This window comes from Antechinus flavipes, chromosome 1 (genome assembly GCF_016432865.1).
Source record: "Antechinus flavipes isolate AdamAnt ecotype Samford, QLD, Australia chromosome 1, AdamAnt_v2, whole genome shotgun sequence".
Taxonomy (NCBI): Eukaryota; Metazoa; Chordata; class Mammalia; order Dasyuromorphia; family Dasyuridae; genus Antechinus; species Antechinus flavipes.
This window is the reverse complement of record NC_067398.1, coordinates 108981041-109006869: the sequence shown is the minus strand read 5'-3', so window position 1 is coordinate 109006869 and position 25829 is coordinate 108981041. Positions and strand designations below refer to the sequence as shown.

The 25829-nt window shown below is 32.5% G+C and overlaps 1 protein-coding gene across 2 annotated transcripts in view; it reads left to right on the top strand.

Moving 5' to 3' along the window:
- UHRF2 (ubiquitin like with PHD and ring finger domains 2) overlaps positions 1-25829 on the top strand; it is a 163825-nt gene that overhangs the window by 105479 nt on the left and 32517 nt on the right. For both annotated transcript variants that reach the window (XM_051987558.1, XM_051987566.1), the window contains exons 5-9: positions 2070-2179; positions 12258-12444; positions 16466-16589; positions 17124-17231; positions 18821-18925. In XM_051987558.1, the coding sequence (XP_051843518.1) occupies positions 2070-2179; positions 12258-12444; positions 16466-16589; positions 17124-17231; positions 18821-18925 (634 nt within the window). The remainder of the gene's footprint in view (positions 1-2069; positions 2180-12257; positions 12445-16465; positions 16590-17123; positions 17232-18820; positions 18926-25829) is intronic.

Genomic DNA, 25829 nt, shown 5'->3' with positions numbered 1-25829 from the left:
GCAGAGATACTGTACTGGTTTACCATTTTCTTCTCCATCTCATTTTACAGATAAGGAAACTGAGGCAGAGTCCAGTGACTTTCTCATGGTCATATTGCTAGTTAATTTTGTGAGGTCAGATTTGAACTCAGGAAGATTTTTCCTGATCCTCAGCCTGTTGCTCCTACGCCACCTAGCTGCCTAGGAATACAAAGAATCAGGCATTCCCTACTTGAAAAGGAACTTATATTCTAGTGAGTGAGGCAGGTGTGTACAGCATAAATAAAGTGCATAAATGAAAACAAATACAAAGCAATTTATACAAGGTAATTGGGAAGGAAAGAAAGTTATAGGGATCAGCAAAGATTTCATGTAGAAGGCACTGCTTCAACTTCATCTTGAAGAGAATAATTCAGTGAGCTGGAAATGAAGGAGTACATTTGCAGCATAGGAGACACTAGAGCAAAGTCTCCTGAAGAAATGGGAGGTGGTGTTCTATGTGAGAAACAGAGTGGGCCAGTTTGTTTGAATCACAGAGCATTGCGGTAGGTAGAGAGTAATGTCCAGTGACTCTAGAAAAATAGATGGAGCCAAGTTGTGTAGGACTTTAAAAGCTAAATAGAAGTACGTGTATGCACTTTTGTGTGTGTGTGTGTGTGTGTGTGTGTGTGCGCGCGCGCGCACGCGCACGTGAGAGAGAGAGAGAGAGATCTTCAAAGCAATAGGAAGTATTAAAGTTGATTGAAAAGGGAGAATAATCTGATCAGAATATGCTTATGGAAATTTATTTTAGCAGAACTATGTGCAATGGATTAGAATGGTGAATAATTCAAGGCAGGAAGGCCAGTCTTTTGCTATCCCTTTAGACAGGCAATGAGAGCTTTAACCCAGGTGATATCTATGTTAATAGAATGAAGGTGTCCTCTGGTAGAAATTGTTGTTAAGGATAGAAACAATAAGATTCAGCAACTGATTGAATATGTAGAATGAGGAAAAATGATGAATCAAGAAGAATGGTGAGATAGTAAAATTGGAAGACTGAAAAAATGATGGGGTTTTGGGGGAAACTTTGAAAGTTGGAGTAAGAAAGATAATGAGGTCAGGTTTGCACATGTTATGAAATAGGTTAGATATCCATTTTGAAATGCTTGATTTACAGATGGAGAAACAGCTGAAACTTGGGGAAAGGAAGGGCTAGAGCTAACTATCTGTGAATCATCTATGTAGAAATTATTGTAAAACCTATGGGATCTAAGGAAAGATGAACAAGGAAACAATTTCACTATTTGTGATAGTATTGCCACATTCTTTTAGAACAAATGATTAAAATTTAGATTTCAGGGAAAAACAATCTTATGGTAATACAAGTTCAAAGAAACTGACAAAAGCTACTTAGCAAACTAAATTTTGATATTACTCCCTAAAGAAGAAACTCTGCCTCTTTTCAGAATTTAAGAAGTGAGGCTACTGTAAGAGTTTCGTGCTATCAGAATAGCATTTTCCTTTATAGATATTCACTATAATTGTGAAAAATAAAATTAATGACCATTTTTAGTAAATTAAAATGGGATTATTGATCATTTAAATTAGATTATAATTTTTGAAAATTGGTTCTGTTAAATTACAAAGAATTAGTATGTTGCAGCAGAAGATGGGAATTGTATTGTCTTTTCATTTTAACTGACTTTGAATCTCATCAAATCTTCTGTCAGTTTTTTTTACCAACGTAATCAGATATTTTATAACAATTGTCATTCTCAAAAAAAAAGTGAAAAGTTTCAGAATTGAATAGTTTTCTTCTTGAAATATATAGACTGTTTCTTCTTTAAAAATTCTAATCACCATATTAAATTTTGTTTCATAATTTTAAAATCTTGTGAAAACTGACAGCTATATTTGTGATGTCACAAAAAGTTATTTATTCAAAGATAATAATTTAACTTTCCCAAACAAAATTGATAATTGTTTGTCTATGGTAACATAAAATTCTCAGTTTTTTGAGTTGTTTCATTTTGTTGTTGTTTTTTCTTACCATTTGCTGGTTTGGATTGTACTGGTTAAAAAGAGCTTCTTGTTTATCTTTTTTACAGTGGACCAGAAGATACAATAAATGATTGCAAGATACGATTTATAGAAGAAATATACAGGATTGAAAAACCTGGAGCTCATCCACTTTCATTTGCAGATGGACCATTTACAAGTATGATGTTTTTCTTTTGGGGCAGTGATATAAAAGTTACTGATATTCTTATATGACTGACTTAAGAATAACAAGAGCTTTCAGATACAGGGAAAAAAAAAAAACATTCATCAAGCATCAATTTAGTGCCTCTTTGATACCTTAACAGTATGCTATATATCAGAGTTACAAAAATGGTCCCTGGCCACAAATTCCTTATGTTCTCTTACAGCAAATATCATACACACTTCTGAGTAAATACAAAACATAGAAAGGAAAGATTAGTAATTTGGTTTAAGCAATTGCAACAGGGAAATCCAGAAAGACTTGAGTAAAATGTGGCAAATGAGCTGAGACCAGAAGATATTATAAATAAGCATAGTGCCTACCACAAAGTAAGCAATATATAAATGTTACTTATTATTCTTCCAGCTTTTCTGTTCTTGGAATTCTATTGTAACATTTTTATTGGAGTACATTTAAACACTTAAATTGAATGTCTTAGCAAAAAGATTAGGAGAGGAACCTTCAAAAGAATCCACAGTGAAAGGCATACAAAACTTTTTCTTACCTTTCTCTTAAAGAAAACTTTGCTTTTACTCTTTTGTGGGGTTGGGGGAATAGTAGATAGATTTTACAAACTATACAGATACAGTTATTACTCCCTATTTTTCAATGGTAGATATAAATTAGAAGTAATATTCTATTTTTCTTATTCCATAGTATTCTATTTTTTTGGCTGCATATACATTTGTTTCCTTTTTAAATAAAAGAGTTAGCAAGCTATGCAATATTCTTTTATAGAGAAGTGGAATATTTTAAAGGACCAAAAAGATCTTACCTGAGAAAGGAAAAATGACATCCTATGGACTGAGATCAGATTCAGGTCTGAAATTACACATTGACATGGCAATTGTTTTTATTCATGCTTTGATTCTAGGTAGAATTTTTGCCACTAAATTGTTATCACATTTATCACAAAATTTCACATTTGGTAGGAAATCTCTAGCTTATTATCTAATTCAATCAATACATGAGCACATTAATAAGAATCTATAGAGCCTTGTACAAGTGGTCATCCAGTTTTTGTTTAAAGACCTTTACAGAGTAACCCCTTATTAAACTTGGTTTAAAAATCTTTCTTTTATCTCAAGCCTGAATTTTCCTATTTTTAGATTCTACTCTATTCTCCTATTTCTATTTTCTGGATTCAAGCAGAACAAATTTACTCAATAAATATCTTTCTCCCTACCCCCCAATTGGAAAAGCAAGAAAATCAAAACCTCTTTTTAAAAAATTCTTTAGTTAAAGTAAGACAAATTCTTCCATTGACCATATCCACAGGAAGATATCATTCTATACTATAGGTCCCCCTCTTCTCTATGGGGAGATAGGCAGCTTTCTGATAGAATTTCATCATGGGTCCTGGAACGTATAGTGGTTGGCCATGGTTCAGGTATTTGTTAAGTATTTATTACAAAGGAGAAAAGAAGGAAACAAGCATTTATTAAGCTACTATGTGTCAGACATGTTAAGCATTTTTTTTAAAAAATATCTCATTTTTTTTCCTCACAACAACTTTAAGTGAGTGTTGTTTTATGTTCTACAATTCTTGTTTCATTCCAAGAAACTGAGACAGACAGACATCAAGTGACTTGCTCAGGATCACATATCTAGTTAAAGTTGAAGCTTACTTTGGTCTCTAGAGTGTTTCTAACTCCAGGTTCAGTACCCCACCTGGCTGCCTCTAACAGCAACTCATAATCCTTCAAGCGCAAGTGTGTTTTGTCCTCTCCTGGTTAAAAATCCCAGGCTTTTCAACTAGTTCTCTAGTTCTCATATTTTCCTAAGTACCTTTGCTATCCCTTACTTCTTTCTCTGTATACTCTTCAGCTTATTGATATCTTTCTTAATCTGGCATTCCAAAACCTGAAACTATATGTGACCATAGTAGAATTAGGACTGTTGCCTCCTTTGCTCTGGATATGAAGGCACATATAGGGCTTGTGTTTGAATTTTGCAAACATCAGAACAGCAAGGATCACAGCATAGAGACCAAAAAAAAAATTAAAACTTTGATTGTATAGAGACAAACTGCTGTTTCCAGCAAGAAAGAAAAGTCCCAGGAAAGATTTTATTAAATGAATGCATATAGAATTTTTCTGATGTCATTAGCTTGATCCTGATGAAAGCTTAAGTGAGATAATTAGCAATTGCTCTAATTACCCTTCCATGCCCCTGTGTAATCTTCCTCCTTTTGCTCACTGCCTCAAGGCTACTGGTTCTTGGATCTCTCTAGTTTTGAGATAGATAAATGTTCTTTCTTATATAAAGTCTATCTCCAATGATTTTGAGTGTCCGTTTGTGTCCAGTGAAAAACTTTTGGTGTCTGTCTCATTTTCTACAACCTTGAAGATTTCTTCATTAGTGAATTGGCAATTTCTTAACCAATTGGTTCTAAAAGGAACCCTAGGATGTAGATTATTTGAACCTTCAAACTTCAAATCACAAAGACAGACATGAGCATTCTCATTATTTGTTGAATTATATTAGATTTAAACTTCTTGCTAACCATTTTAATGTTATCCTGTTCAGCCCAGGGATCGTTCTGCTTAACACAAAATGGAAAGGGAGGAAAAAAGAGTTGTGTTCTCCCTATTGTCCATTATTATTGTCCTGTCCATTCTGCACAACCATGCTATCCCTTTTCTGATCCTTTACTTTTTCCCAAACTTAGTTTAAGGTATTTGTATTGTTTTTATTTAAGGAAGCAGTGCACAGAGAAGCAATTTATCCATATCTCATCCTACATAACTTTTACTTGTGTACAGAAAAGCTTGAGGCATTTTGTTCAATTTATCTGGTAGTCACCTATCAGAACTCCGTCCATATTTTTCATTTCAGCAACAAATTCTTTCTTGTTGATTAAATAATAAGCCAGCATTACAAGTCCTCTCCTCTACCTTTTGATGGATTAAAATTTTTAGTAAAGCAAGCCACGAGATTATTATTCACTCTGGAAGAGAGAAATCACGAGCTGTTGTCCAAAGTGAAAGAAAGACTCCTTTACAATTATTGCCTTGCCTTGGCTAGACTTGTATCTTGCTTCTTGAACTTCTTAACTGTTTTCTCCTTTTGTTCTAGTTTCACCCAAGAATATTAACAATTTCTCTCACTGTTACTCTTCACTCAGATGTGCTCCAACATGCTTCCACCCTCAGATCCCTGAAATTTTTCACGTGAATATGTCTTCACATCTCCCTTTTTCCACCCCATTTTAACTGACTTACCTTTAAATTATGTGTACTTTCAAAGTCATATGTTAGTCATAGGTTTTGTGCAAATCTCAATGACATAGAAGCTTGAGTTTTCCTGCTTGCATGAGGATCTCTAGCTTACCTTGTTATCTGTAGGGTTAGGGTCTATACCAGTGATTTCATGAGTATAGACATTGAGGTAAGGAAATTTTCTTGACCTATAAAGGTTGGTACCTTCTCTGCAACTTGTATTCTTTAAAAAAATTTTTTTAAAAAAAGCTATTTGGAACATGGAAAGTTAATTGACTTGATTGGTCACAGAATCACATAACCAGTTTGGGTCCAAGGTAAGACTTAATTTATGTGTTCTTAAGGACTAGCTCTTTATCCATTATGCCATGCTACCTCTCTATTTCATATTGTGTGTGTATGTGTGTGTAAGTTGTCTGATACCGTATGTCTTATTTCTAACTTCTGTTTTGAATTGATTCTCTTTGGATTTATTGATATTAGCTTCTGTAATTTTTCTCTCATTTTATATACTTGTGAATTATTTAAGATGAATTCTGCTTTTATTTTTGCTGTTATATGTCAGATCTCTGTTATTCAATTTGATGGTTTTCTATTCCATACCTTTTCAATTTAAAATCCTTTCAATTAGGTTTTTCAGACTCTCTGCAAATATACACTGAAACATGGGTGTTTAAATATATGTGTGTTTGTATGTGTGTGTGTGTGTATATATATATTTGCTGCTGTCTGCATACATATATATGTGTATATATGTATGCAGACAGCAGCAAAAATTAAAATTTACATAAATTTTGGGAAAATTGAACAAAAAAGAAAGCATCTGAGAATGAAATTTATATTTTTGCACCAGCACATTTAAAAAAATCAACTCAGGCAATGTGGAATACACGTAATATAGAATAGGCATATAGATAGGATAGATACCAATATACCTATGTGATATATACACACATGTATATAAGTATGCATATGTACATATATATCCATGTATGTGTATAGACACACATATATTTGTTATATGTATTCTGTGTGTGGTCAAGAGCTACTCATTTCTTTTTCTTTTTTGTCTTGATCCAAAAATATGAAGCCCATTCTCAGATACTATCATTTCTCTTGAATGTTCTCATTTTTTTTTCAGAACGTGTAATTTTAAACTTTGACAAGTATTCAAACATATAGAAAACAAAAAGTATTGTAAATGATTATGTATTTGTGCACAAAATTATTATTTAATAATACCAAAATAATACCAAAGCAAATTATACATGTTGAGTTTAACAAATATTTAAACTGTTGTATGTGTTTTTGATGTCTTTTGAATGTTTTCCTCACAGTTAATATTGACCTTTTTGGGAGGAAGTGTTTTTGGCTTTTATCATAAAGGGTATTGATATTATGCTTTTGTTTCTACTTTCTTTATATCAATTCATTGAAGTCTTCCTAGGTTTTTTTGAATTGTAAGTGTGGGTGTGCACATATAGATGTAGATATAAAATAATGATTGGGGAGGGGGGCACAGTAATAATCCATTGAACCAGAACTGGTCTGGTCTCTATTATTAACAAATCAGGAACAGCTAAAATTCCATGGATAGCTCTTTTCACAGTCTCTAAATTTCTAATATTGCTTCTTAAAATTTTCAGTACTTCTAATTTTCCTACCCTACTCTTACTGTTTTCAGAGATAGAAGTGAAGCATTGGGATTATCTGCTCTTTCCTAGTCTTGATTTTCTTACTATTTATTTACGATAATCACTATCAAATAATTCCTTTTCATTCCTCCCTTCCAAATTTATTGTTGTCGTTGTAAGTATATTGCATTATTTAATTTTTGTTCTCCCATCCCTAACTACTCAAGCCAATTCAGAAGAGGTTGTTGCCCTTTCTTCTTCCTTTCTGAGGGTTCTCTGGTATTTTTAGTTGAATCCAAGCCATTTTTACCTCAATATTCTTATGATGGCAACATTTTTTGTCATTGTGATGCCCCCCCCCCCAAAAAAAAAACTTGAGACAACTACAGTTCATGATAATTGCACTCTAGTTTCAATAATATTTTGTAACTTTTCACATTGAATTCCTTTAAATGCAAAATTTTCAAGTTTTCATAGGCTTTGCCTTATTGAATAACATAATTCATTTGCATATCAAAGGTCCTAACCAGATCTAGTCTCCTTTATTTGTTGAAATCCTGCTTTAAGCTTAATTTACATATCAAAGCATGCATTTTCATGAAGAAATTCTTGGAAGCATTTTAGCGAATTTAATATTAATTTTCCCCTTCCTCTAGTAGTGATAAGATAGTTTATCCTAGGTTGTAGCCCATTTTTCAGTTACTATTTTCAATATATTTAATCTTTCCATCATTTTTCATATTCAATGAATAATACTAATTTGAATTTGAACCTAGTATCCTTTGATAAATAAATTTTTTTTGGTTACTTGTAAAAATTATCTCTTTTTCAATGTATCTCTAGCAGTTGACAATATATCCAAGTGAGTTAAGTATGACATTTCTTCTTGAAAAAATGTTAATATTGAAGATTGATTGCATTGATCTACCTAGATTTTATCTCTGAATTCAAGCATACAAAGATCCTGAAATGTCCAGTCAGACATCATATTTTAAAGTGAATCCATTGACTCATAAATAATTTTCCTGAGCTCTTCTACTTTTAGTTCAGCTGTTCTTTGATCTTAGTTCTCTGCTTGTCCCACTGTCTGTTGCTTTGTCTTTCAATAGAACAATAATATTAATGATAACAATCATGAAAACTTGGTATTTTCACAAACATAACATAAAAAGTTATCAAGGCAAAAGCTGTGACTGAATAGGCTAAGAATCTTACTAGCACTCTGAAATCAAAGCTGAATAAGGAAGGTAGGCAGTTAACATCTCCTAGTCTTAATGTAAACATTTGAAACTATAAAACAGATTTGAAAAGCATTTTAACCAAAACCTATACAATATGAATAAAATGTAAAACCTATTAAACTAAGTCAGATAAGAAAGATATTGAGGAAGTATGTTAGATATTCTTAGAACACATGATAAATAGGTTTAAAAAGTTAATTTGAAAAAAGATGTCATTTGACTAAGCAAAATTAAATGCTGATACAAGGTATGTACCACTTAACCAAAAATGGTTTACCTCTGAATGAAGTTTATTAAATAGGTAAGATCCTAGAATCAGCATCAAGACTTTCAATAGGCAATACCTACATAAATCAAATCAATAATATTGAGAAAGAAGTATTAAATAAAAATTCCAGACCAAAGTCACAGCTGACAAGAAGTAGTGCAAGACCTGGGAAAAAAAAAACCCGATAAGGATACTACCTCAAGACATTCATTAACTCTTTGAATAACTCCTTTAATCTCTCTATGTATTCATTTCTTCCTTTTTAAAGTGAGGATAATAACATCTACTTGCTAGAATTGTTGTGAAAATCAAATGATTTAACATGTAAAACTTTTTACAAAGCCTAAAATATAACATAAACATTCTATTATTGTTGTTGTTGGTACAAAAGGATTACCCAAAAGTTGCTCAAATTTAGTGGGGAAAATGTTATTATCCAGGGAAAGGGTAAAACAAAACAAAACAACAACAAAAAAAAAAAAAACACTTCAGTACTACAACACATCTCTGAAGACTATAAAAGTTTAGAAAGTAATACTTAGCAAGACTTAGCTTAGCAGTTGGACTTATTTAGCATCTTTTCATGGACTGACAAATGACAAACCTCCAAATTATAATACAGATCTCAGAGTATCCTGGAGAAATTAACCAATAAACATGCAACTAGACCATTATCACAGATCAAAACTTTTGCCCATAATGGTATGGAAATAACAGATTACTAAAACCTTAAGAATGTGTTTAATAGATTTCACCATCCTAAGTACTCATTATCTTTGAGCTAGATGAAATAAAAAGGATTCATAGTATAGTTGCATTATGGAAATACATATTTCAATTGTCCTACCTGTGAGTGAAATTATGCCAGCTCTCTAATCCAGTGCTACTTCTCTCTAATTTCAGGTTGGCAAAGACGTATTAATATTTCTCCAAAGGGAAATCAGTCATCTCTACTTATTTTCCTCTTAATGCATTTAATGGATAATTTTTCACCTGTCAGTTTCCAGGTAGCTGTATCTCCTTCTTTAGAGCAGCACCAGCTGCTTCATGATCAGAATCCAGTGCTACTTTCTTTCCATCTGTCACCCCACCCAGCTCATTCTCTGGTCTTCTAGACTTCCTTCTATTCAGCATCTTTCTGGCCTCATGAAAGGTCAAGTTTGTTTTCAACTTCTTTGTATCTTTTGACTTCTTTGTTTCTCTCTTTCTCCAGCTTCCAGAACAGTTTTCATAGTTCCTGATCTCTTCACTGCATCATCACACCATTCTCTCCCTCACCTGTAGTGTGGGTTGTTCTCATGGCTCTGTCCTCAAGTCATCTTTTCTCAGTATTCTGATAGCTTTAAATATCCCATCTGTAGATAGCTATCAAATCTATTTATCCTTTTTTTTTTTTTTTGGCTGAGGCAATTGGGGTGAAGTGACTTGCCCAAGGTCACATAGCCAGGTTAATTAAAGTGTCTGAAGTGTCTGAGACCAGATTTGAACTCAAGTCTTTCTGACTTCAGAGCTGGTGCTCTATGCACCTAGCTGCCCTTATTTATCCATTTTTCATCTCTTTCCTGAATTATGGTACATACCCAAATGCTTAGATAGCAAAAAAAAAAACAAAAACAAAAACCCTTTTTTCTTCCCAACTTATGAATTTCCACTACTGGTGATTTCTAAATTACCCAGGCTTAAAATATCACCTTAAAACCTTAATTCTTCCTTTTTTCTTCTAAACCACATCCAATAAATCTTAATTGACTCTACTTGTTTTTGTTGTTGCTGTTATTCTCAGGACTAATTTAAGTGAGCTATAAAACTGTCAAAAAACTTTTGAGACTCAAGACCCAACTACGGAACAATCCTTGTTAACAAAGCCTTTGGCCACTAGCGAGAGAGAAGACACAGTATTTCTAACTCAGCTGCTGGGTTGCATCTGAAAATCTTTTTTCATTTATTTTAAGATCACTTTATTCTCCATAATAACTTGAAGTATAGAAAAATACTTCACATGAAACATGTCTTACAGCTCCCCATAGGGTTTTACCATTAACTGGTAGATAGATAGGAGGAAGCAAATATTGTTTCTTCCCAGAGAGGAAACATGGGAACTTGACACCAACTTCTCTTTCATGAGAAAATTTCTCCAATTCCTTCCATTGCTCCTAAATATCTACTTGGATATCTATAATCTTCAGATACCTCAGAACCATAGTGCAGTTTTGGAATATTTTTTTCCTAAGAACCTCAGTAAGCCCCATGGAAAATATGCTTCATGGAAAGATGATTAACTTGCCTACCTTGTCAGTATTTCATTTTTATTATGAACTTAATACTTTTGAACTTAACATATTTTGGTTTACAAAAAAAAGAAAAATGTATATGAAGCAATGAACTCCATATATATAGAATGTTTTCCCTTCTACTCCTTAAAATACTTCACAGTTTCCTTCACAGTTCTGTTCAGCTGCTGCCTTCTTTATGGAGCTTTTCCTGATCTCCCACCTAGGAATACCCTCCCTATCCAACAAAATTTAACTTGTATTTATGTTTATGTACTTATTTATGTATATGTCTTCTCTAATAGAAAGTAATCTTCAGAGCAAGAAGCATTTCATTTTTAAGTTTTCTATCCCTAGCACTTAGCAACGACCTATAGAAGACACTTAAGTGATTGTTGGTTGAATATCTTCTGATATGTATACCACCATTTAAAGTTCTGGCATTTAAAGTCTTTTAATAGAATAATATTAATAATATAATAAATTAAAATTGAAGCATACTAGAGGAAAATACAAATTTTGCTATCTGAAAGAAATTCAATAGTCTTGTGGATTTTTGAGAAAATCAAAGTAGCATTTTAGAGATTTTATAGTTTAATGATATGTAAGAATACAGATAGTTTCAACCTAGAGAAAAGTATATTAGAGAAATAACCTCGTAAGCATGTAAATTTAAAGATACTGGGCAGGGGAAATTGTTTTTTCCAGATATTTAAATTTTATTTAGTGGTTGATGCTTATCCAGTATGCTTCTATGCAAGAATTTTTATTTGCAAAGTCATTTGATGGTATTTTAGTCATTGATGTAGTTTGAAATGTCTATAATGAATTGTTTTTGTGGGAGTAAAATAAATTTAGAACAATATTTTATAAATCATGATACATTTTTTGCTATCACATGAGAGGTTATTTGCTTTTGTGCAATATAAATCTGTCATTGAAATTATTTTATAGCATATATCTTCATTTATTGTCTACACTACTCAATTTTCACTTAGTATATACTGTTTTGAATTGTTAGCTTTTATTGTTTATGTCCAAGGAGAGCTTCTTGAAGAGAGGTATTTTGTGTTGGAATTATTTGTGTCCTAGGATCTTAAACATCATAATTACTGATGCAAATACTCTGTCTGTCTCTCTCCATATATATGTAAAATCTTCCTTTTTGATATCGTATGTCATGCTTCTCAGGTTTGACCAATAAACATTAAAGCTAAGAAAAGGCGCAGAGAGAAAAGGTACATGGAAGTTTTACCTTTTCTATTATCTTCTTATGATAATATCCAAAATCAGTTGTTTTTCTTTTCAGCAAATTTTAGTTGATATTTTATCTATAAATATTTACTAACAAAATCATTTTTTTTAAGTCTAAACTTGCTATGATTGTCTTTCATAACAGGAAAGAGTGGCCCTGAATGCAAACATTGTAATGCAGACCCAGATAAGGAATGTCGTTTTTGTTCCTGTTGTTTATGTGGTGGCAAACAAGATGCACCCAAGCAGCTTCTCTGTGATGAGTGTAATATGGCTTATCATATCTATTGCCTGGATCCTCCTCTAAGCAAGATTCCAGAAGATGAAGACTGGTAAATATGCCAACATTTTTGAGACTAGAAGAGTATAGGATATAAGAAATATATCATTGAAATTTCAAACTAGAATTTTTTTTTCATTTTTTTGGTTTGATTTGATTGATTCTTGAAGTCTTATTGAGTCATCCACTTCCATTTGTTCAATTCCAATTTTAGTTAGCTTTTTAAATCTCCTTTTGTATTTTAAATGAGTTGTTTTGTTTATTGGATTTTTTCTATTTCACAAATTCTGTTTTTCAAGGAGTTTTTTCTTTTTCTATTTCATCAAATCTATTTTTTAAGGAGTTACATTCTTTTTCCATTTTGCTAGATTTATTTTTAAGGAATTTTCTTTAGATAGTTTCTGTGTTTCCTTTTCTAAACTCTTTTGCAAAGTTCTCATTTCCTAATTTTTCCTCATTTTTTTTCTCTTTTTAAAGATCCTTTTTGAATTCTTCCAAGAGAGCTTTGTAAGATGGAGACCAATTTCTATCACTCTTTGAGGCTTCATCTGGAAACATTTTGCTTTTCGTGTCCTCAGGGTTTGAGAGCTGTTCTTCATTGTCTAAAAGCTGCCTATGATCAGAGATATTTGCCTTTTTGTTCATTTTTAAAGATTTGAGGTCTGGTCTTAGAGCAAAGGGAAACTTGTTCCAAGCTTCCTCTATAGGGGACAGTGGCTTCACACTGCCCTGAGGCCAGTGCTTGCTGGGCATGGCCAAGTCCCATTATTCTGGGGTTCAGGGGCTCACTATTTGCCTTATGTAGTTGGGTTAGAGGTCTCACAGCTAGTCTGCTGATCCACTGGCTTCTGAACTAGGACAGAGTAGGCCACGCTGCTGTACTTTGACCAAGAGCCTCCCAGTAGATTCCTCAAGGTATGCAAGCCTCCCCACTCAGAGTTGCCCTGCCTCTCCTAGTGCTGGGCCATTCTGCCCTCTCCCCCAACCTGATTGAAATAGACCTTTCCTGAAGTTCTTCCAAAATATCTTCTGGTGGAATTTTGTAGGTTCTGTCACTCCAAAACCTGTTCAGAGGCTTGATCTGGTGTTGATCTGAAGGAAGCTAGGAAGAACTTAGACAAGAACATGTCTACTTTATGTCATTTTGGCTGTGCCCTCTAGAATGTATTTCTTAATACTTAATACTGCAAATATTTGTTAGTTGATGCTGTCTTTTATCCATTACTTATTAGCTGCACCTCTGCATGTATGTACATATTATACACATACTCCCTGTGTGTCTATTTGTCTGTCTGCATGTCTATCTAGTTTGTTTCTCCAAAATTTAAGATTACCACTTTTGGAAATTGTATCTGTTTTTTTAAAATGTTACTAAATCTTTGAGATTCAGTTTTCTCATCTGCATTAGGAAGATAGGACAAAAATATCTTCCAAGAATCCTTCTGATTCTCAATCTTTTGTCCTAGGTGTTTTAAGAAATATTTATGTAGTTATCAGATTGTTTATTTATATTGAAATTCTAGATAACTTTGAGAGGGAGAAGCAGTAAAAATACATGGTGAAAAATACACAGGTTGATGGAATCTGTTGTGCCATCCTGATAGTCTTTTTCATCTTCATACACTTATTTTCCCTGTTCCTTAAATACTATTTCATTAATTAGCACATTTAATAAAGTTAGGTTATAAAAGAAAAAAGAGTCACATAGGAATTGTTGCACAGAAAAACAGTCATGAAGGCAATAAGGCTAAATTGTGCTCCTTTTGGTGGCGTATTGTTTTATATACTGTTAGAAATGGTCAGAGTATCCATTGGTTTTCCTTAATTGTTTTTCTTTGTTATAAGAAAGGGCTTATGGCAAGAGAAGTAGGGGTGGAATTTGACAAATTATATTTTAGGATAGTGAAAGAAATAGACCTTGCTCATCCATGAATGTTCAGTAAAAAAAAAAAAAAAAAAAGTCATGGCTTATATTTGTTTATTCACTTATGAATAAACAAATGAATGTGAGATAATGACTAGTTGCAAAAAAAAAAAAAAAAGTATGAACCCCCCCAAAAAAAAACAACTCAAGACATGTATTATTTTCTCAGGATAGCTCCAAAAGATACAGTTTGCTTGTTTTTCAAATGATAGAAAAGATAACTTCTACGAGGGAAGAATAAAAATCCCTGTCATTTTTATCTCTCTTGATTACTCCACAATTTTTTTTTCTTCACTTCAGCAGGTACACATTGTTTGCTTTGTTAATTCTCATAAATGCTCTGTAGGCCTGGTATTAATGCTTTTCTTCAAGAAAGATATTTTCCTTTCAGGATTGTGATATCTTAGATGACAACTGTTAAGGAGTCCTTAATGTCATTATTTATGGCTTTTTTTTTTTTAAAAGAAAATATTCACTTCAACTAGTGGCTTTGACTAGTTGTTTATATAGAGTCAGATTGTCACTTAATATATGCCATTGCTAATAATGCAGCCGTTATTGAGTGATTATCTTCATTGTTATCTGAAATTCTAATCATCTTTAGTTAAAGCTTTTCCATAAGATGAAGTTGGTTAAATTAAAAGTGATCTTCTTAATTTTTCAGCACTAAAAACACCTTTCAGTTTAAATATCATTTGATACCATTGGTAATAGTATATCTTGACCAACTTTCAGCTTCATTTAATTAAGATTGTATATTGACTAACTAGTCAGCCTTATAAATAAAGGACAAATATCATTTTCAGTAATTATAAATTGTTCATTGTAAACCCTTAAGCTTAAATATTTTAATTGGATCACTTGAATAATATGGCTGGATTCAACAGCTAAAGTGTACAGAGGAATATTTACACTGGGGTTAAAGTAAGAGCCCCCAAAACTGAGCCAAACAATTTGCTCCATGATTTTTCAGAGGTTTTGAAATATAGCCATTTCAAATCATTTGCATAGTGTTATTCCCATAAAGTAATGAAGCATCAAGCTCAACATGGCATAATGGAAAGGCCCCTGAATTTAAAGTTATAGGATCTTGGATCAGTTCTTGACTGCCATTTAATACCTGAGTGACCTTGGGCAAATCGATTTGTTGCTCTAGTCCTCAGTTTATTCATCTGTAAAATAGTGGTTTAGACCAGCTGACTTCTTAGTTCCCTTCTAGCCCAAGAACTGTCACCTTATGATCCTATCCTATCAAAGATAACCTTGTAACCCTGGATGCTCAGGTTACTACTCCACATTCCAAAGACAGAATTATTCTTGTTAATTATCTTTTTTTTTTTTTTGAGGCCAAAAAATCCCAAAACATTCTCTTTTTTGTGTCTCTAGATAATTGATATTATTAAACAATTAGTTACTTGACTGGTATTTGTGATTGTCTTAAACTTCTCTAATATCCTGTCCAGGAATATAGACCCCGATTTTAGAAATAGTATTTTATGGAAGTCTTCAAACCTCTAATTTTAATGAAGCTCAGAGCTCTACTTAGGACTCCTAGGAAAAAGGGACTCATGAGCCCAGTTATTTTAGCCCTGGGAAATAGGGCTTTGATAGAAAGTAGGTTATTAATAGTTTGCTTTGGGGTTTTGGTTTCCCCCTCCCAACAATGGCCAAAACTGGATTTACTGGTTTAGAATTTTTTCTAGCTAAAAAGTATCCACAGGGGCAATCCAAAAGTTCATTAGGTAATCTAGGTAAAATCCCATTACAATAAATACAACTAAGAACAATCTTGGTTTCGTAGGCCATGTCCCACAGGAACACTTGTATTGTAACATCAGTATCTTATTGATATAGTTTTCTGACTTTTAAAAAATCAGTCTTTTTATGAAAATTTGTGATATTTTTAACCATTTCATAAGGATTTTGAATTATTCTAATGGAATGTTTTTATTAGTCTGACTTAAATATATGAATTTTTAAAGAAGTAGGTTTAATTCTGTAATACTAGAAATTATGTTTGCTATATTTCACTATGACATAATTGTCAAAGAAATTTGTTCTACATATTCTCTGTTATAGCAATTAATTCCCCAACACCAAATATATCAGACTATTACAGCTCTACCCCTACTCTTTTTTTTCCCCTAAGGTATTGTCCTTCCTGTAAAATTGATTCAAATGAAGTTGTAAAAGCTGGCGAAAAACTCAAACAGAGTAAAAAGAAAGCAAAGATGCCATCCGCTAGTACTGAAAGCCATAGAGACTGGGGCAAGGTAAAAAGAAAAATAGCTTTTTTCTGCTTTTAAAGTTATGTTGATATTATTTATTGACAATTTAGTACCTAATAGCTATCTCTGTATTTAGAAATTTAAGTTGTTTTTCAGTCTTGTCCAACTCATCACCTCATTTGAGGTTTTCTTGGTAAAAATATGAGAGTGGTTTGCAATTCCTTTCCCACTCTTTTTACAGATGATGAAACTGAGATAAATAGGGTAAAGTCACTTCTCAACATCACATAGCTAATAAGTGTCTGAGGTTTGATAAGAATTCACAAAGAGGAGTCTTCTTGACTCCAGGCTTGGCACTTTATCCACTGTGGCACCCCGTTACCTCATTTAGAAATGATGAGTAGATAAGATTAAAAAATTTAGGATTGTAGCTAAACTTTGATCTTGTTATCTGTACAAATAGATGTTAGAATTTTGTTCTTCATATATCATGAGTAATGATAAAAGTTTTGTTTCAGGACTAATTTAGCACAATGATTATTTTAATAATGAATTTATTTATGTCTTGTAATTCTTAAGGGAATGGCCTGTGTTGGTCGAACTACGCAGTGTACTCTGGTTCCTTCTAACCACTATGGACCTATACCAGGTGTTCCTGTTGGAACCACATGGAAATTTAGAGTTCAGGTAATTTGCGTCATAATTATCTTATTGAATCATTTAAAGAAATAAATTTTAGTGTTTAATAACTTTTTTTTTTGGCCAAAGTATCCTCTAAAATAAATGGGTATCTCTTCCATAGCTATCTGGGATTTAATAGAGCCAGTAAAAACACAAGGTGAAATATATCATGGAATAGACTTTTAGGAGGTAGACTTGCCAAGTATAATATATGAGGTTAAGGAAACGTTGCCTTTCAACCCTATAAATCATATAATTTCCCTTGGGTTTTTTTTTAAATGATGCCTTAATTTTATGCTATAGGTTCTGATTTAAAAGTAAAAATCTGTTTTTAAGTTGAAAGTTTTGTTAGCTTCACCTGGACTCATAAAATATTTTTACTTAAATGAATAAATTAAGAGTTTGGGAAATATCAAGTGGTCATTTGAGAATAGAGTAGAATGTTTGCACCGTAGGCTCAGTCAGTTTATTCTTATATATTTATTTTATTCCCTTTGCTTTTGATAAATTACATTTATTAATGAAGAAGAATCTTTAGCCATGGGAAAAAAAGTCAAAGTAAACTTTTTTTCCCAATGGCAACCTCTAATTTATACTTCAAAGTCTTCAAATTCGAAGGCATCTACTGTTCAGTATTTCTTGATTGCCGCTGATATGTCTTTGAAGTATTATTCCTAGACTATGTAATAAAAAGATGTGAGCATTTCACTGAAGATGAAACAATTTTTGCTAAATGCTTTATTGAAACCTAGTTTCTTCCATACTTCAAAAAATGTGATTTTAGACCCCTCTATACTTTGGTTTTGAAAATTGCTATGGCTATATAAGCCATTACCGGGTGGCCAGTGTTTAAGTCTGAGACCTCTGTGCATTTACCTAGTGCAGTTCTAGATTTGTCACCTTTTTGGTAAAATCTGTCAAAAATTTTGTGCCAGTAATATAACCTTTAGAATCCTTGGGTCACTTTCACCACACAAATGAATAATTTTTAAGCATTAGATTTTGACAACGTATATTTTATGATTATGTAACACAAATAGTACTATATGTGATCTTGATAAAATGGAACAATGCAAACCAGCTCATATTAATTGTATCAAAACTGGATTTTTAAAATCTTTTTATATATCTAAAAATCAATTTTTTGAGTTCAGTGCCCAAGAAGATTAATAAGTATTAAAAACCAGTCCAAAAATTCTTAGAAAAATTTGCTTTAATCCTAAAGGATATATCATAAAACAATTCTCTAAAATGATTTTGATGTTCCTAGATTTTAAACATGTGCAAAATTTTTTTTTACTTATATGCTTCTGGTTACTTTTTATTAATACTGAAATTTTTATTTGGTTGAAGTCATGTCATAAATATATCTAGATCTGTTCCTGTAAAAAAATATATCCAGTTCCTAATACAACTTTACTGTTAAATGTAATTCCCTATCCAATTTTAGGTGTTCTTGCTATCCTAGAGTCTTGTATGTTCAGTGTCAGATTTTTGATTTGTTATAATTTGTTCTAAACAATGAATTAATGACTTGTTGAAGATTAGTGATTTCTCAGTTTCCTTTAAGAATTTCTTCTTGTTTGAATTTAAAGGTGAGCGAGGCAGGTGTCCACAGACCTCATGTTGGTGGAATTCATGGACGAAGCAATGATGGGGCATACTCACTTGTGCTGGCAGGAGGTTTTGAAGATGAAGTTGTAAGTCCAAAAAAATCATAAAAGTATCTTGACCTACATCCTGTAATAAATTGATTGCACATTATTTCAAAAATGAACGTTATATTTAAATTACTTTGATCTAGTTTTGACTGAAAATTGAACAAATTCTGATTAAATGCCATTCTATTTTATTTAAATGATCTGAAAGGAACCTCTTAGTGAAAGAGGTTTAATTTTCAAAAATTTGACAGCAAAGGTAATAATATGACACATTTATTAACGTTTGTTAAATGAACTCTATAATAAAATCAAACTAGTTTATTTCAAAGTTACAAAATTTTTAAAATACTATATTCTTCACGTCTAAACTTTTCAGATAGCTACTTTAGCTATCATGAAAATTATGTAAGTATGAAATTAAGAGCTTATCATTACTATGTAACATAATAGCAGTTTCAATTGAAAATATAACATAGAGATTTAGTTTATACTTAATAAGAGAACTAAAGATAAACAATTCAAAACAAATATTAACTTTGTTCGCTTCAGTATATTTTGATTGATAGATTTTTCAAAACTGCATGGTGGAATTAGCTGATCATCTATTAACATTCACTGACTACTACAAGGCAACTCTCTTAAGTTTTTAATTTAGTTGTAACTAACTAAAGTATTAAAATATTTACTGAATAATTCAGGATGCAGCTATCCTCTTATTTGAACTGATCCAGATGGATGTATTTTGTAGGAACAGACCATTTAAAGTTAAAATAAACTTAAGTGTAGGCATGTCTTGGTACAATTCAATGGTATAAAATTCAGGACCCTATTATAGATGAACAACATAGTATGAAGAAAGATGCTTTTTAAAATATATTTTTATAATAAAGTCCATATGGCCAATAAGAAAATACAAGAAATGCACATATTAAATAGCATCAGAAATGCTTAGTTATTCTTTACCCACAGTGTTCATCCAACTATTAACCATTATAGGAGTTTTTATCTCCAATAGAGAAGTCTCATAGAGTTCTGTGTTCAAACTTTGTTGTAATCCTGGAATAAAACTCAATCAAATTCCCAGCCCTTATAATAATCGTTATGTCTAATAAATATACTGCTGCATTCATTTAGGACTAGTTGAGGGGCAAGACATGGATATTTCTTATGTTTATTTTGCCATCTCTCAATTTCTGCTATTTCTAGAATGACAGCTGCTAGAAATGGCCAACAAGTCTCTGAGAAAAACAGGTACTAGTGTCTGAATTGAATACATTAGATGTTAAAATACTCGAGCTCATCATTGCTTGGTTAGACAAACCTAGCTTTAAATATTTATAAACTTAGAAAGTAGCCTTCCCCCCCTTACTACACAAATGTCCAATTGTTCAATGTAGGATTTTTTATTTTGAATGCAATCAACAGAAAAGTAAAATCATGATGGGATCGTAGATTTAGAATTGGAAAAACTTTAAAGGTCATCTATTCCTGTTTTATTTAATCTTGTTCCCATGAACTTTTTTTTCTCCTTAGTATTTTAATAACTATATTTCAGTATAATTGGACTGAAGAGTAAGAATTCTCTCTCCATTGCATTGTTCTCTTAACTGATAGGACAATGAAAGAAAAGGATGTTCTTTATAAATATTATAACTGAAATATAAAAGGAGGGGGGGAAAAGAAATAATAAAAAACAATACCCACTCTTAATACTGCATTACCTTAAAATACTCAATACTATATTATCTCAAGATAACACATTTTTTAAAGTCATTCTACCTTTGAGCACTAGGGTAATCCATATTCTTCTAATTTTCATTCTTACCTCAATTCATGAGGACCTCAAATCTATCCATGTGATTTTGCCAGTTTCATAGGGACTTTTCAATTTATATTTCATGAAAAATTTTAAAAATATATTAAGGAATTAGGAATTGAAGTAAATTAGATATACTCCCTTTATTTAATTTTATTATCAATGGAAACATTTCCTTATTCAGGTTTTTTAAGAAAGATATGCATCTTCAGTAAGGGCTAAGATTGGAATATTATATAAATGTTAACCATTTAATATTTCAAATTGATCATTTCTTATGCTCCTTTACCCTGTATTTCACAAGATTATTGTGAAGATTAAATGAGATTGTGTGTATATTAAGAAATGGATAACTGCAAGCTATCATTGTACTTGTTATTTAATTGTTTCATGAAAGGGTAGTTTTTGCTTCAGAAAATGAAAAGATTGAGGAATATTTACTGGTAATTTTTTTTCTCTTAATTTAACCAAATTTTCTCTACTGCTCTTTTTGGGGATTCAAGGAAATCATCCTTGTTTCTCAGATACCTTAAACAAAAAATAAGAGTGACCAAAAAAAAAAAAATGCCAACTCATCACTGGATTACATCCTTAAAGGACAAGGAATTAAAAAATTATAAGCCATGCCATCACAAATAAAGTTTTCCTTGTTTTTAGAGGTTTCTCTATTCTTTCTCCCTCCCCTACCCCCACACAGCCAGGAAGTGTTAGGCATCTGAGGTCAAATTTGAACTCAGGTCCTCCTGACTTCAGGACTAATGCTCTATCCACTGCACCACCTAGCTGTCCCTTAGAGGTTCTCTATTCTCAAGAATCAAAATGGTTGAAAATTACCTATGGAAAACTTTTCTTACATTCCTTATTTCTCTAGAGGATTGAGGAAAGGATAACAATATAAGCATCGCATATTTGGAGAAGAATACTTAGTAAAAATTAGCTTATTCTATATTATAAGCAAAAGGGTAAAAATAATTTAAGTTTAGTAAGTCAAATAATGTACCAGCTTTCTCCAAATTCCCAGTCACATTCTCTCAAATGTCATCATTGCTTAGTAACTTTCATTGATACATAAAATATGTAATATACCCCATAATGGTAAATGAAAATTAGATTTTAAATTTTGGAGACTTTAGATATTAACTTTGATTCTTCTCCAGAAAATATTGAGGATCTTTTTATGCAGAAGCTGGACTGTTTTACATAAAACTAGAATGTGTTTTTTAAGGATAATGTACATTTGACATTAGGTCAGCTTATAAAATTTGTACTTTTGTCTTCTTAACAGTGTGCTTCAGGTTTGTTGAAGTGGGTATCTCTGCTGTAGTTGTGTTATAGATTCCCTATATATAAAAAGGAGTCTACCATTTTAGGACTGACATTCAGGATCTTAGAACAAGTACTTTTAGGCTTTCTTCTCCATTTCAACTTCTTACTGGACAGATAGAGCTAATAGATGGTTCCCTCTTTGGTCTGAGACATATTTTGATGAGAGTTAGTGTAAGAATGTATGAGCTTCTAGAAAAATAAAATTTTTTACACAAAATAGAGATGCCTTATTAGAGATGGCATTCATGAAACTTTATATAAGTTCCCCATGAAAATGGCCCAGTGATGAAAATAGGCCAGTGTAGTTAAATTCATGATTTATATCACAAAAAATAAATCCAAACCATTCAACAAACTCTTAAGAATAATAGCTGACATTATATGGAGCTTTGTGTGATATTTCGTGACATAGTGTCTCCTTTAGCTTTCACAATGATCCTATGAGGTAGGTGTTTATTACTATCTCCAATTGACAGTTGAAGAAACTGAGTTTCAGAGATTAAGTGGTTTGTCCAGAGCTAGTTAGTAATCTAAGGTAGGATTCAAGCCAAGCCTTCCTGAATCTGAAGTCCAATCCTCTGTCCACTACATTGGGAGTGTCAGACTTAAAGGTGAGCAAAGCTCCTAAGTTTGACATGAACCATATTAAAATGTAATTGGAAAATGTTTCACAAAATTAAAATACAACACAATATAGATGTTTTTATGTGGTTTTCTAAGTCCACATGTGACCTGCAGGGATCCATTTCTATTAGTCATTGTTCTACAAACATAACATTATTCTGTAGCACTGTCCTGAGGATACAGAGATTAAAGGAAAGGCTTTCCCCTCAAGGAGATCTTGGAGAGATGAGGAAATGACATGAATGTATATTATATACAATAAAATGGCTTATATTTCAGGCAGGTCAATCAATCAAACTTCTTTTAAGAGTTCATTCTGTGCCACATACTCTACTTGGTGCTGGGGATTCAAATATAAAGACCAAAAATTTCCTGTTCTCAAAGATCTCACAGTCTAATTGGGGAAATAATATGCATACAGCTATATACAAAAAATACAAAGAAGCTACATTAGAGATAAGTGACAGAAGAAAAATACTAGCATTAAAGGGGTTCAGGAAAGACTTCTTATGGAAAGTAAGATTTTAGCTGGGACTTGAAGGGAGCTAGGAAATGGAAATGAGGAAAGAAAGATTTTTCAGGCGTGGAGGGCAGCAATTAAAAATGTTTTGTATGGGGAACAGGAAGGAGGCCAGTGTCACGGATTACAGAGTACATGGGGTTACATATGGCTTAAAACTGGAAATTTAGGGGAGGGGACAGTTTTTGAAAGGCTTTGAATGCCTAACAAAGGATTTTATGTTTAGTTCTGATTTTATTTAATTCCTTTTTTGTTTAAAGGAAGTTTTCTTTTTTTCACTAGTTATAAATGTCTGTCCTTAAGATATTGTCCTTGACTAGAATCTGGCTTTATGGAGGAAAAAAACACAGTAAAATAAACAAGCCATTGGCTAATTTTATCTTTTGAAAAAAAAAAAAAAAGGAAAAAAAATCAAAATGCCAGTATCAAAAATGAAAGGGGTGAATTTTCCATCAATGAAGAAAAAATTAAGGCAAATATTAGGAGCTATTTTGCCCAATTCTTTGCCATTAAATCTGATAGTCTAAACAAAATGGATGAATATTTGCAAAAAAAAAAAATACATAAATTGTCCAGAGTAACAGAAGAGGAAATACCTTACTTAAATAACCCCTTCATAACCCCATCTTGGAAAAAGAAATTGAATAGGGCATTAATGAACTCTTTAACAAAAAATTCCCAGGGTCAGATAGATTCACAAGCAAATTTTACTGAACATATAAAGAACAATTAATCCTAATCACATATAAACTAGCTGGAAAAACAGGCAAAGGAACCCTATCAATTTCTTTTATGAGACAGATATGTTGCTGATACTTCAACTAGAAAGAACTAAAACAGAGGAAAAATTATAGATTATAGACCAGTTTCCCTAATGAATATTGATGCAAAAATTGTAAATAAAATATTAGCAAAGAGAGTACACAAGAATCATGTATGATAACCAGGTGGTGTTTAAACTAGGAATGCCAAGCTAGTTCACTATTAGATGATTATTAATATAATTGTCCATATCAATAACAAAATCAACCTAAATCATATGATTATCTCAACAGATACAGAAAAAACTTTTGACAAAATACAACACTTGTTGGAATCTTTACAAACTGCTAACTCATTAGAGTTGATAGATTATTGATCTGATCTTACAAGAAGATGTTTTGGGCAAGAACCTGAAACAAGGTACTAAGTAGAACTAATTAATACAATGCTTGTATTTACACCTTTACTCATTGGAATTCACAAGTATGGAAGATTCACAAAGTTAACTGTGTAATTTTGTGAATTCACACCTCCCTTGATGCTCTTAGGGCCAGAGAGCACTATGGGAAGAAACCCATAATCCCTCTCTCTCGTATCCCACAATTCCTCTCTCTCATATATAAAATACAGACAGAGGCTCTCAGAGAGAATTCAGCAAAATTACATGAAGAGAAGAGCATCAAGTCAAAAGAAGCCACAAGTCGGAGCTGACCTGAAGATTGAGAAGGCTCTCTCAGAGGCAAGACAGATTCAACTTGGGGCTGGCTCTGGAGGCTGAAGAAAGCAGAGGCAGAAGCAAAGGACAAAGCTGCAAGAGCTCTTGGAACCAAGCAGAGAGACAGGCCTCTAAGAATCTAGCTATCCGGGCCCAAGGAAAGAGACAAGACTTGGAAGGAGAAATAAACATTTGTATTTTTACCAGCTGGCTGCATTTGGGGTAATTATTGATCTGAACTGATACTAAGGCTGCCTCTAGAAAACCTCCCCCAAGAAATCTGCTTTCTCCCAGAGAAAACCATCCTTATTATATTTTAAAGAAGAAAAAAGATCACCACACTCATTTCTATTTAAAAAAAAAAAAAAAAACTAGAGAGCGTAGGAATAAATGGATCTTCCCTTAAAATAGTATCTGTTTAAAATCATTAATGAGCATTGTCAGGGATAAAGCAAGGATGCCCATTATCACCACTGTAATTCTTTATTGTATTAGAAATTCTAGCTATCGCTAGAGAAGAGAAAAATTGTAAGAATTAGACCTAGGATATGGGGGGGGGGGAACTCATTCTTTGTATATAATGTGATGGTAAACTTTGAGAATCGTAAAGAATGAACTAAAAAACTAGTTGAAATGAACAATTTTAGCAAAGTTGTGGGATATAAAATAAATCCACTTAAGTCATCAGTAGTTCTATATGTTAGCAACAAAGTCCAACAACAAGAGATAGAAAGAAAAATTCCATTTAGAATAATCATAGACAAAACAAAATTCTAGGAGTTACCTGTCGAGACAAACCCAGTAATAATATGATCATACTTATTTGTTTGTTGCTAAATGCACAACTGGGGTCTATGCTTACAGCTACTCCTTTTTAACCCATCCTGCATGTGGGTATGTTACCCAAAATTAGGTAGCGGACAGCAGATCCTCCAGATGGCACTTTGTACCTTTGCTAGCTCGGGAATTCCCTGGGATTTCTTTCTGTCCCAGTGGTCCCTGCTCAAATGCCATTTCTTGGCCCTTTTTCAATAATAGGATGTTAGAATGTTCCCTACTATAGCACAGAAGCTCCTGGGTAAATCCTATTCCTAATATCTGCAGATCTCTGTCTCCCTGAGCTGCCCTCAGCTAAACAAATGACTCATTGTGACTTTTTCTTTTTCTTTTTTTTTTTTTT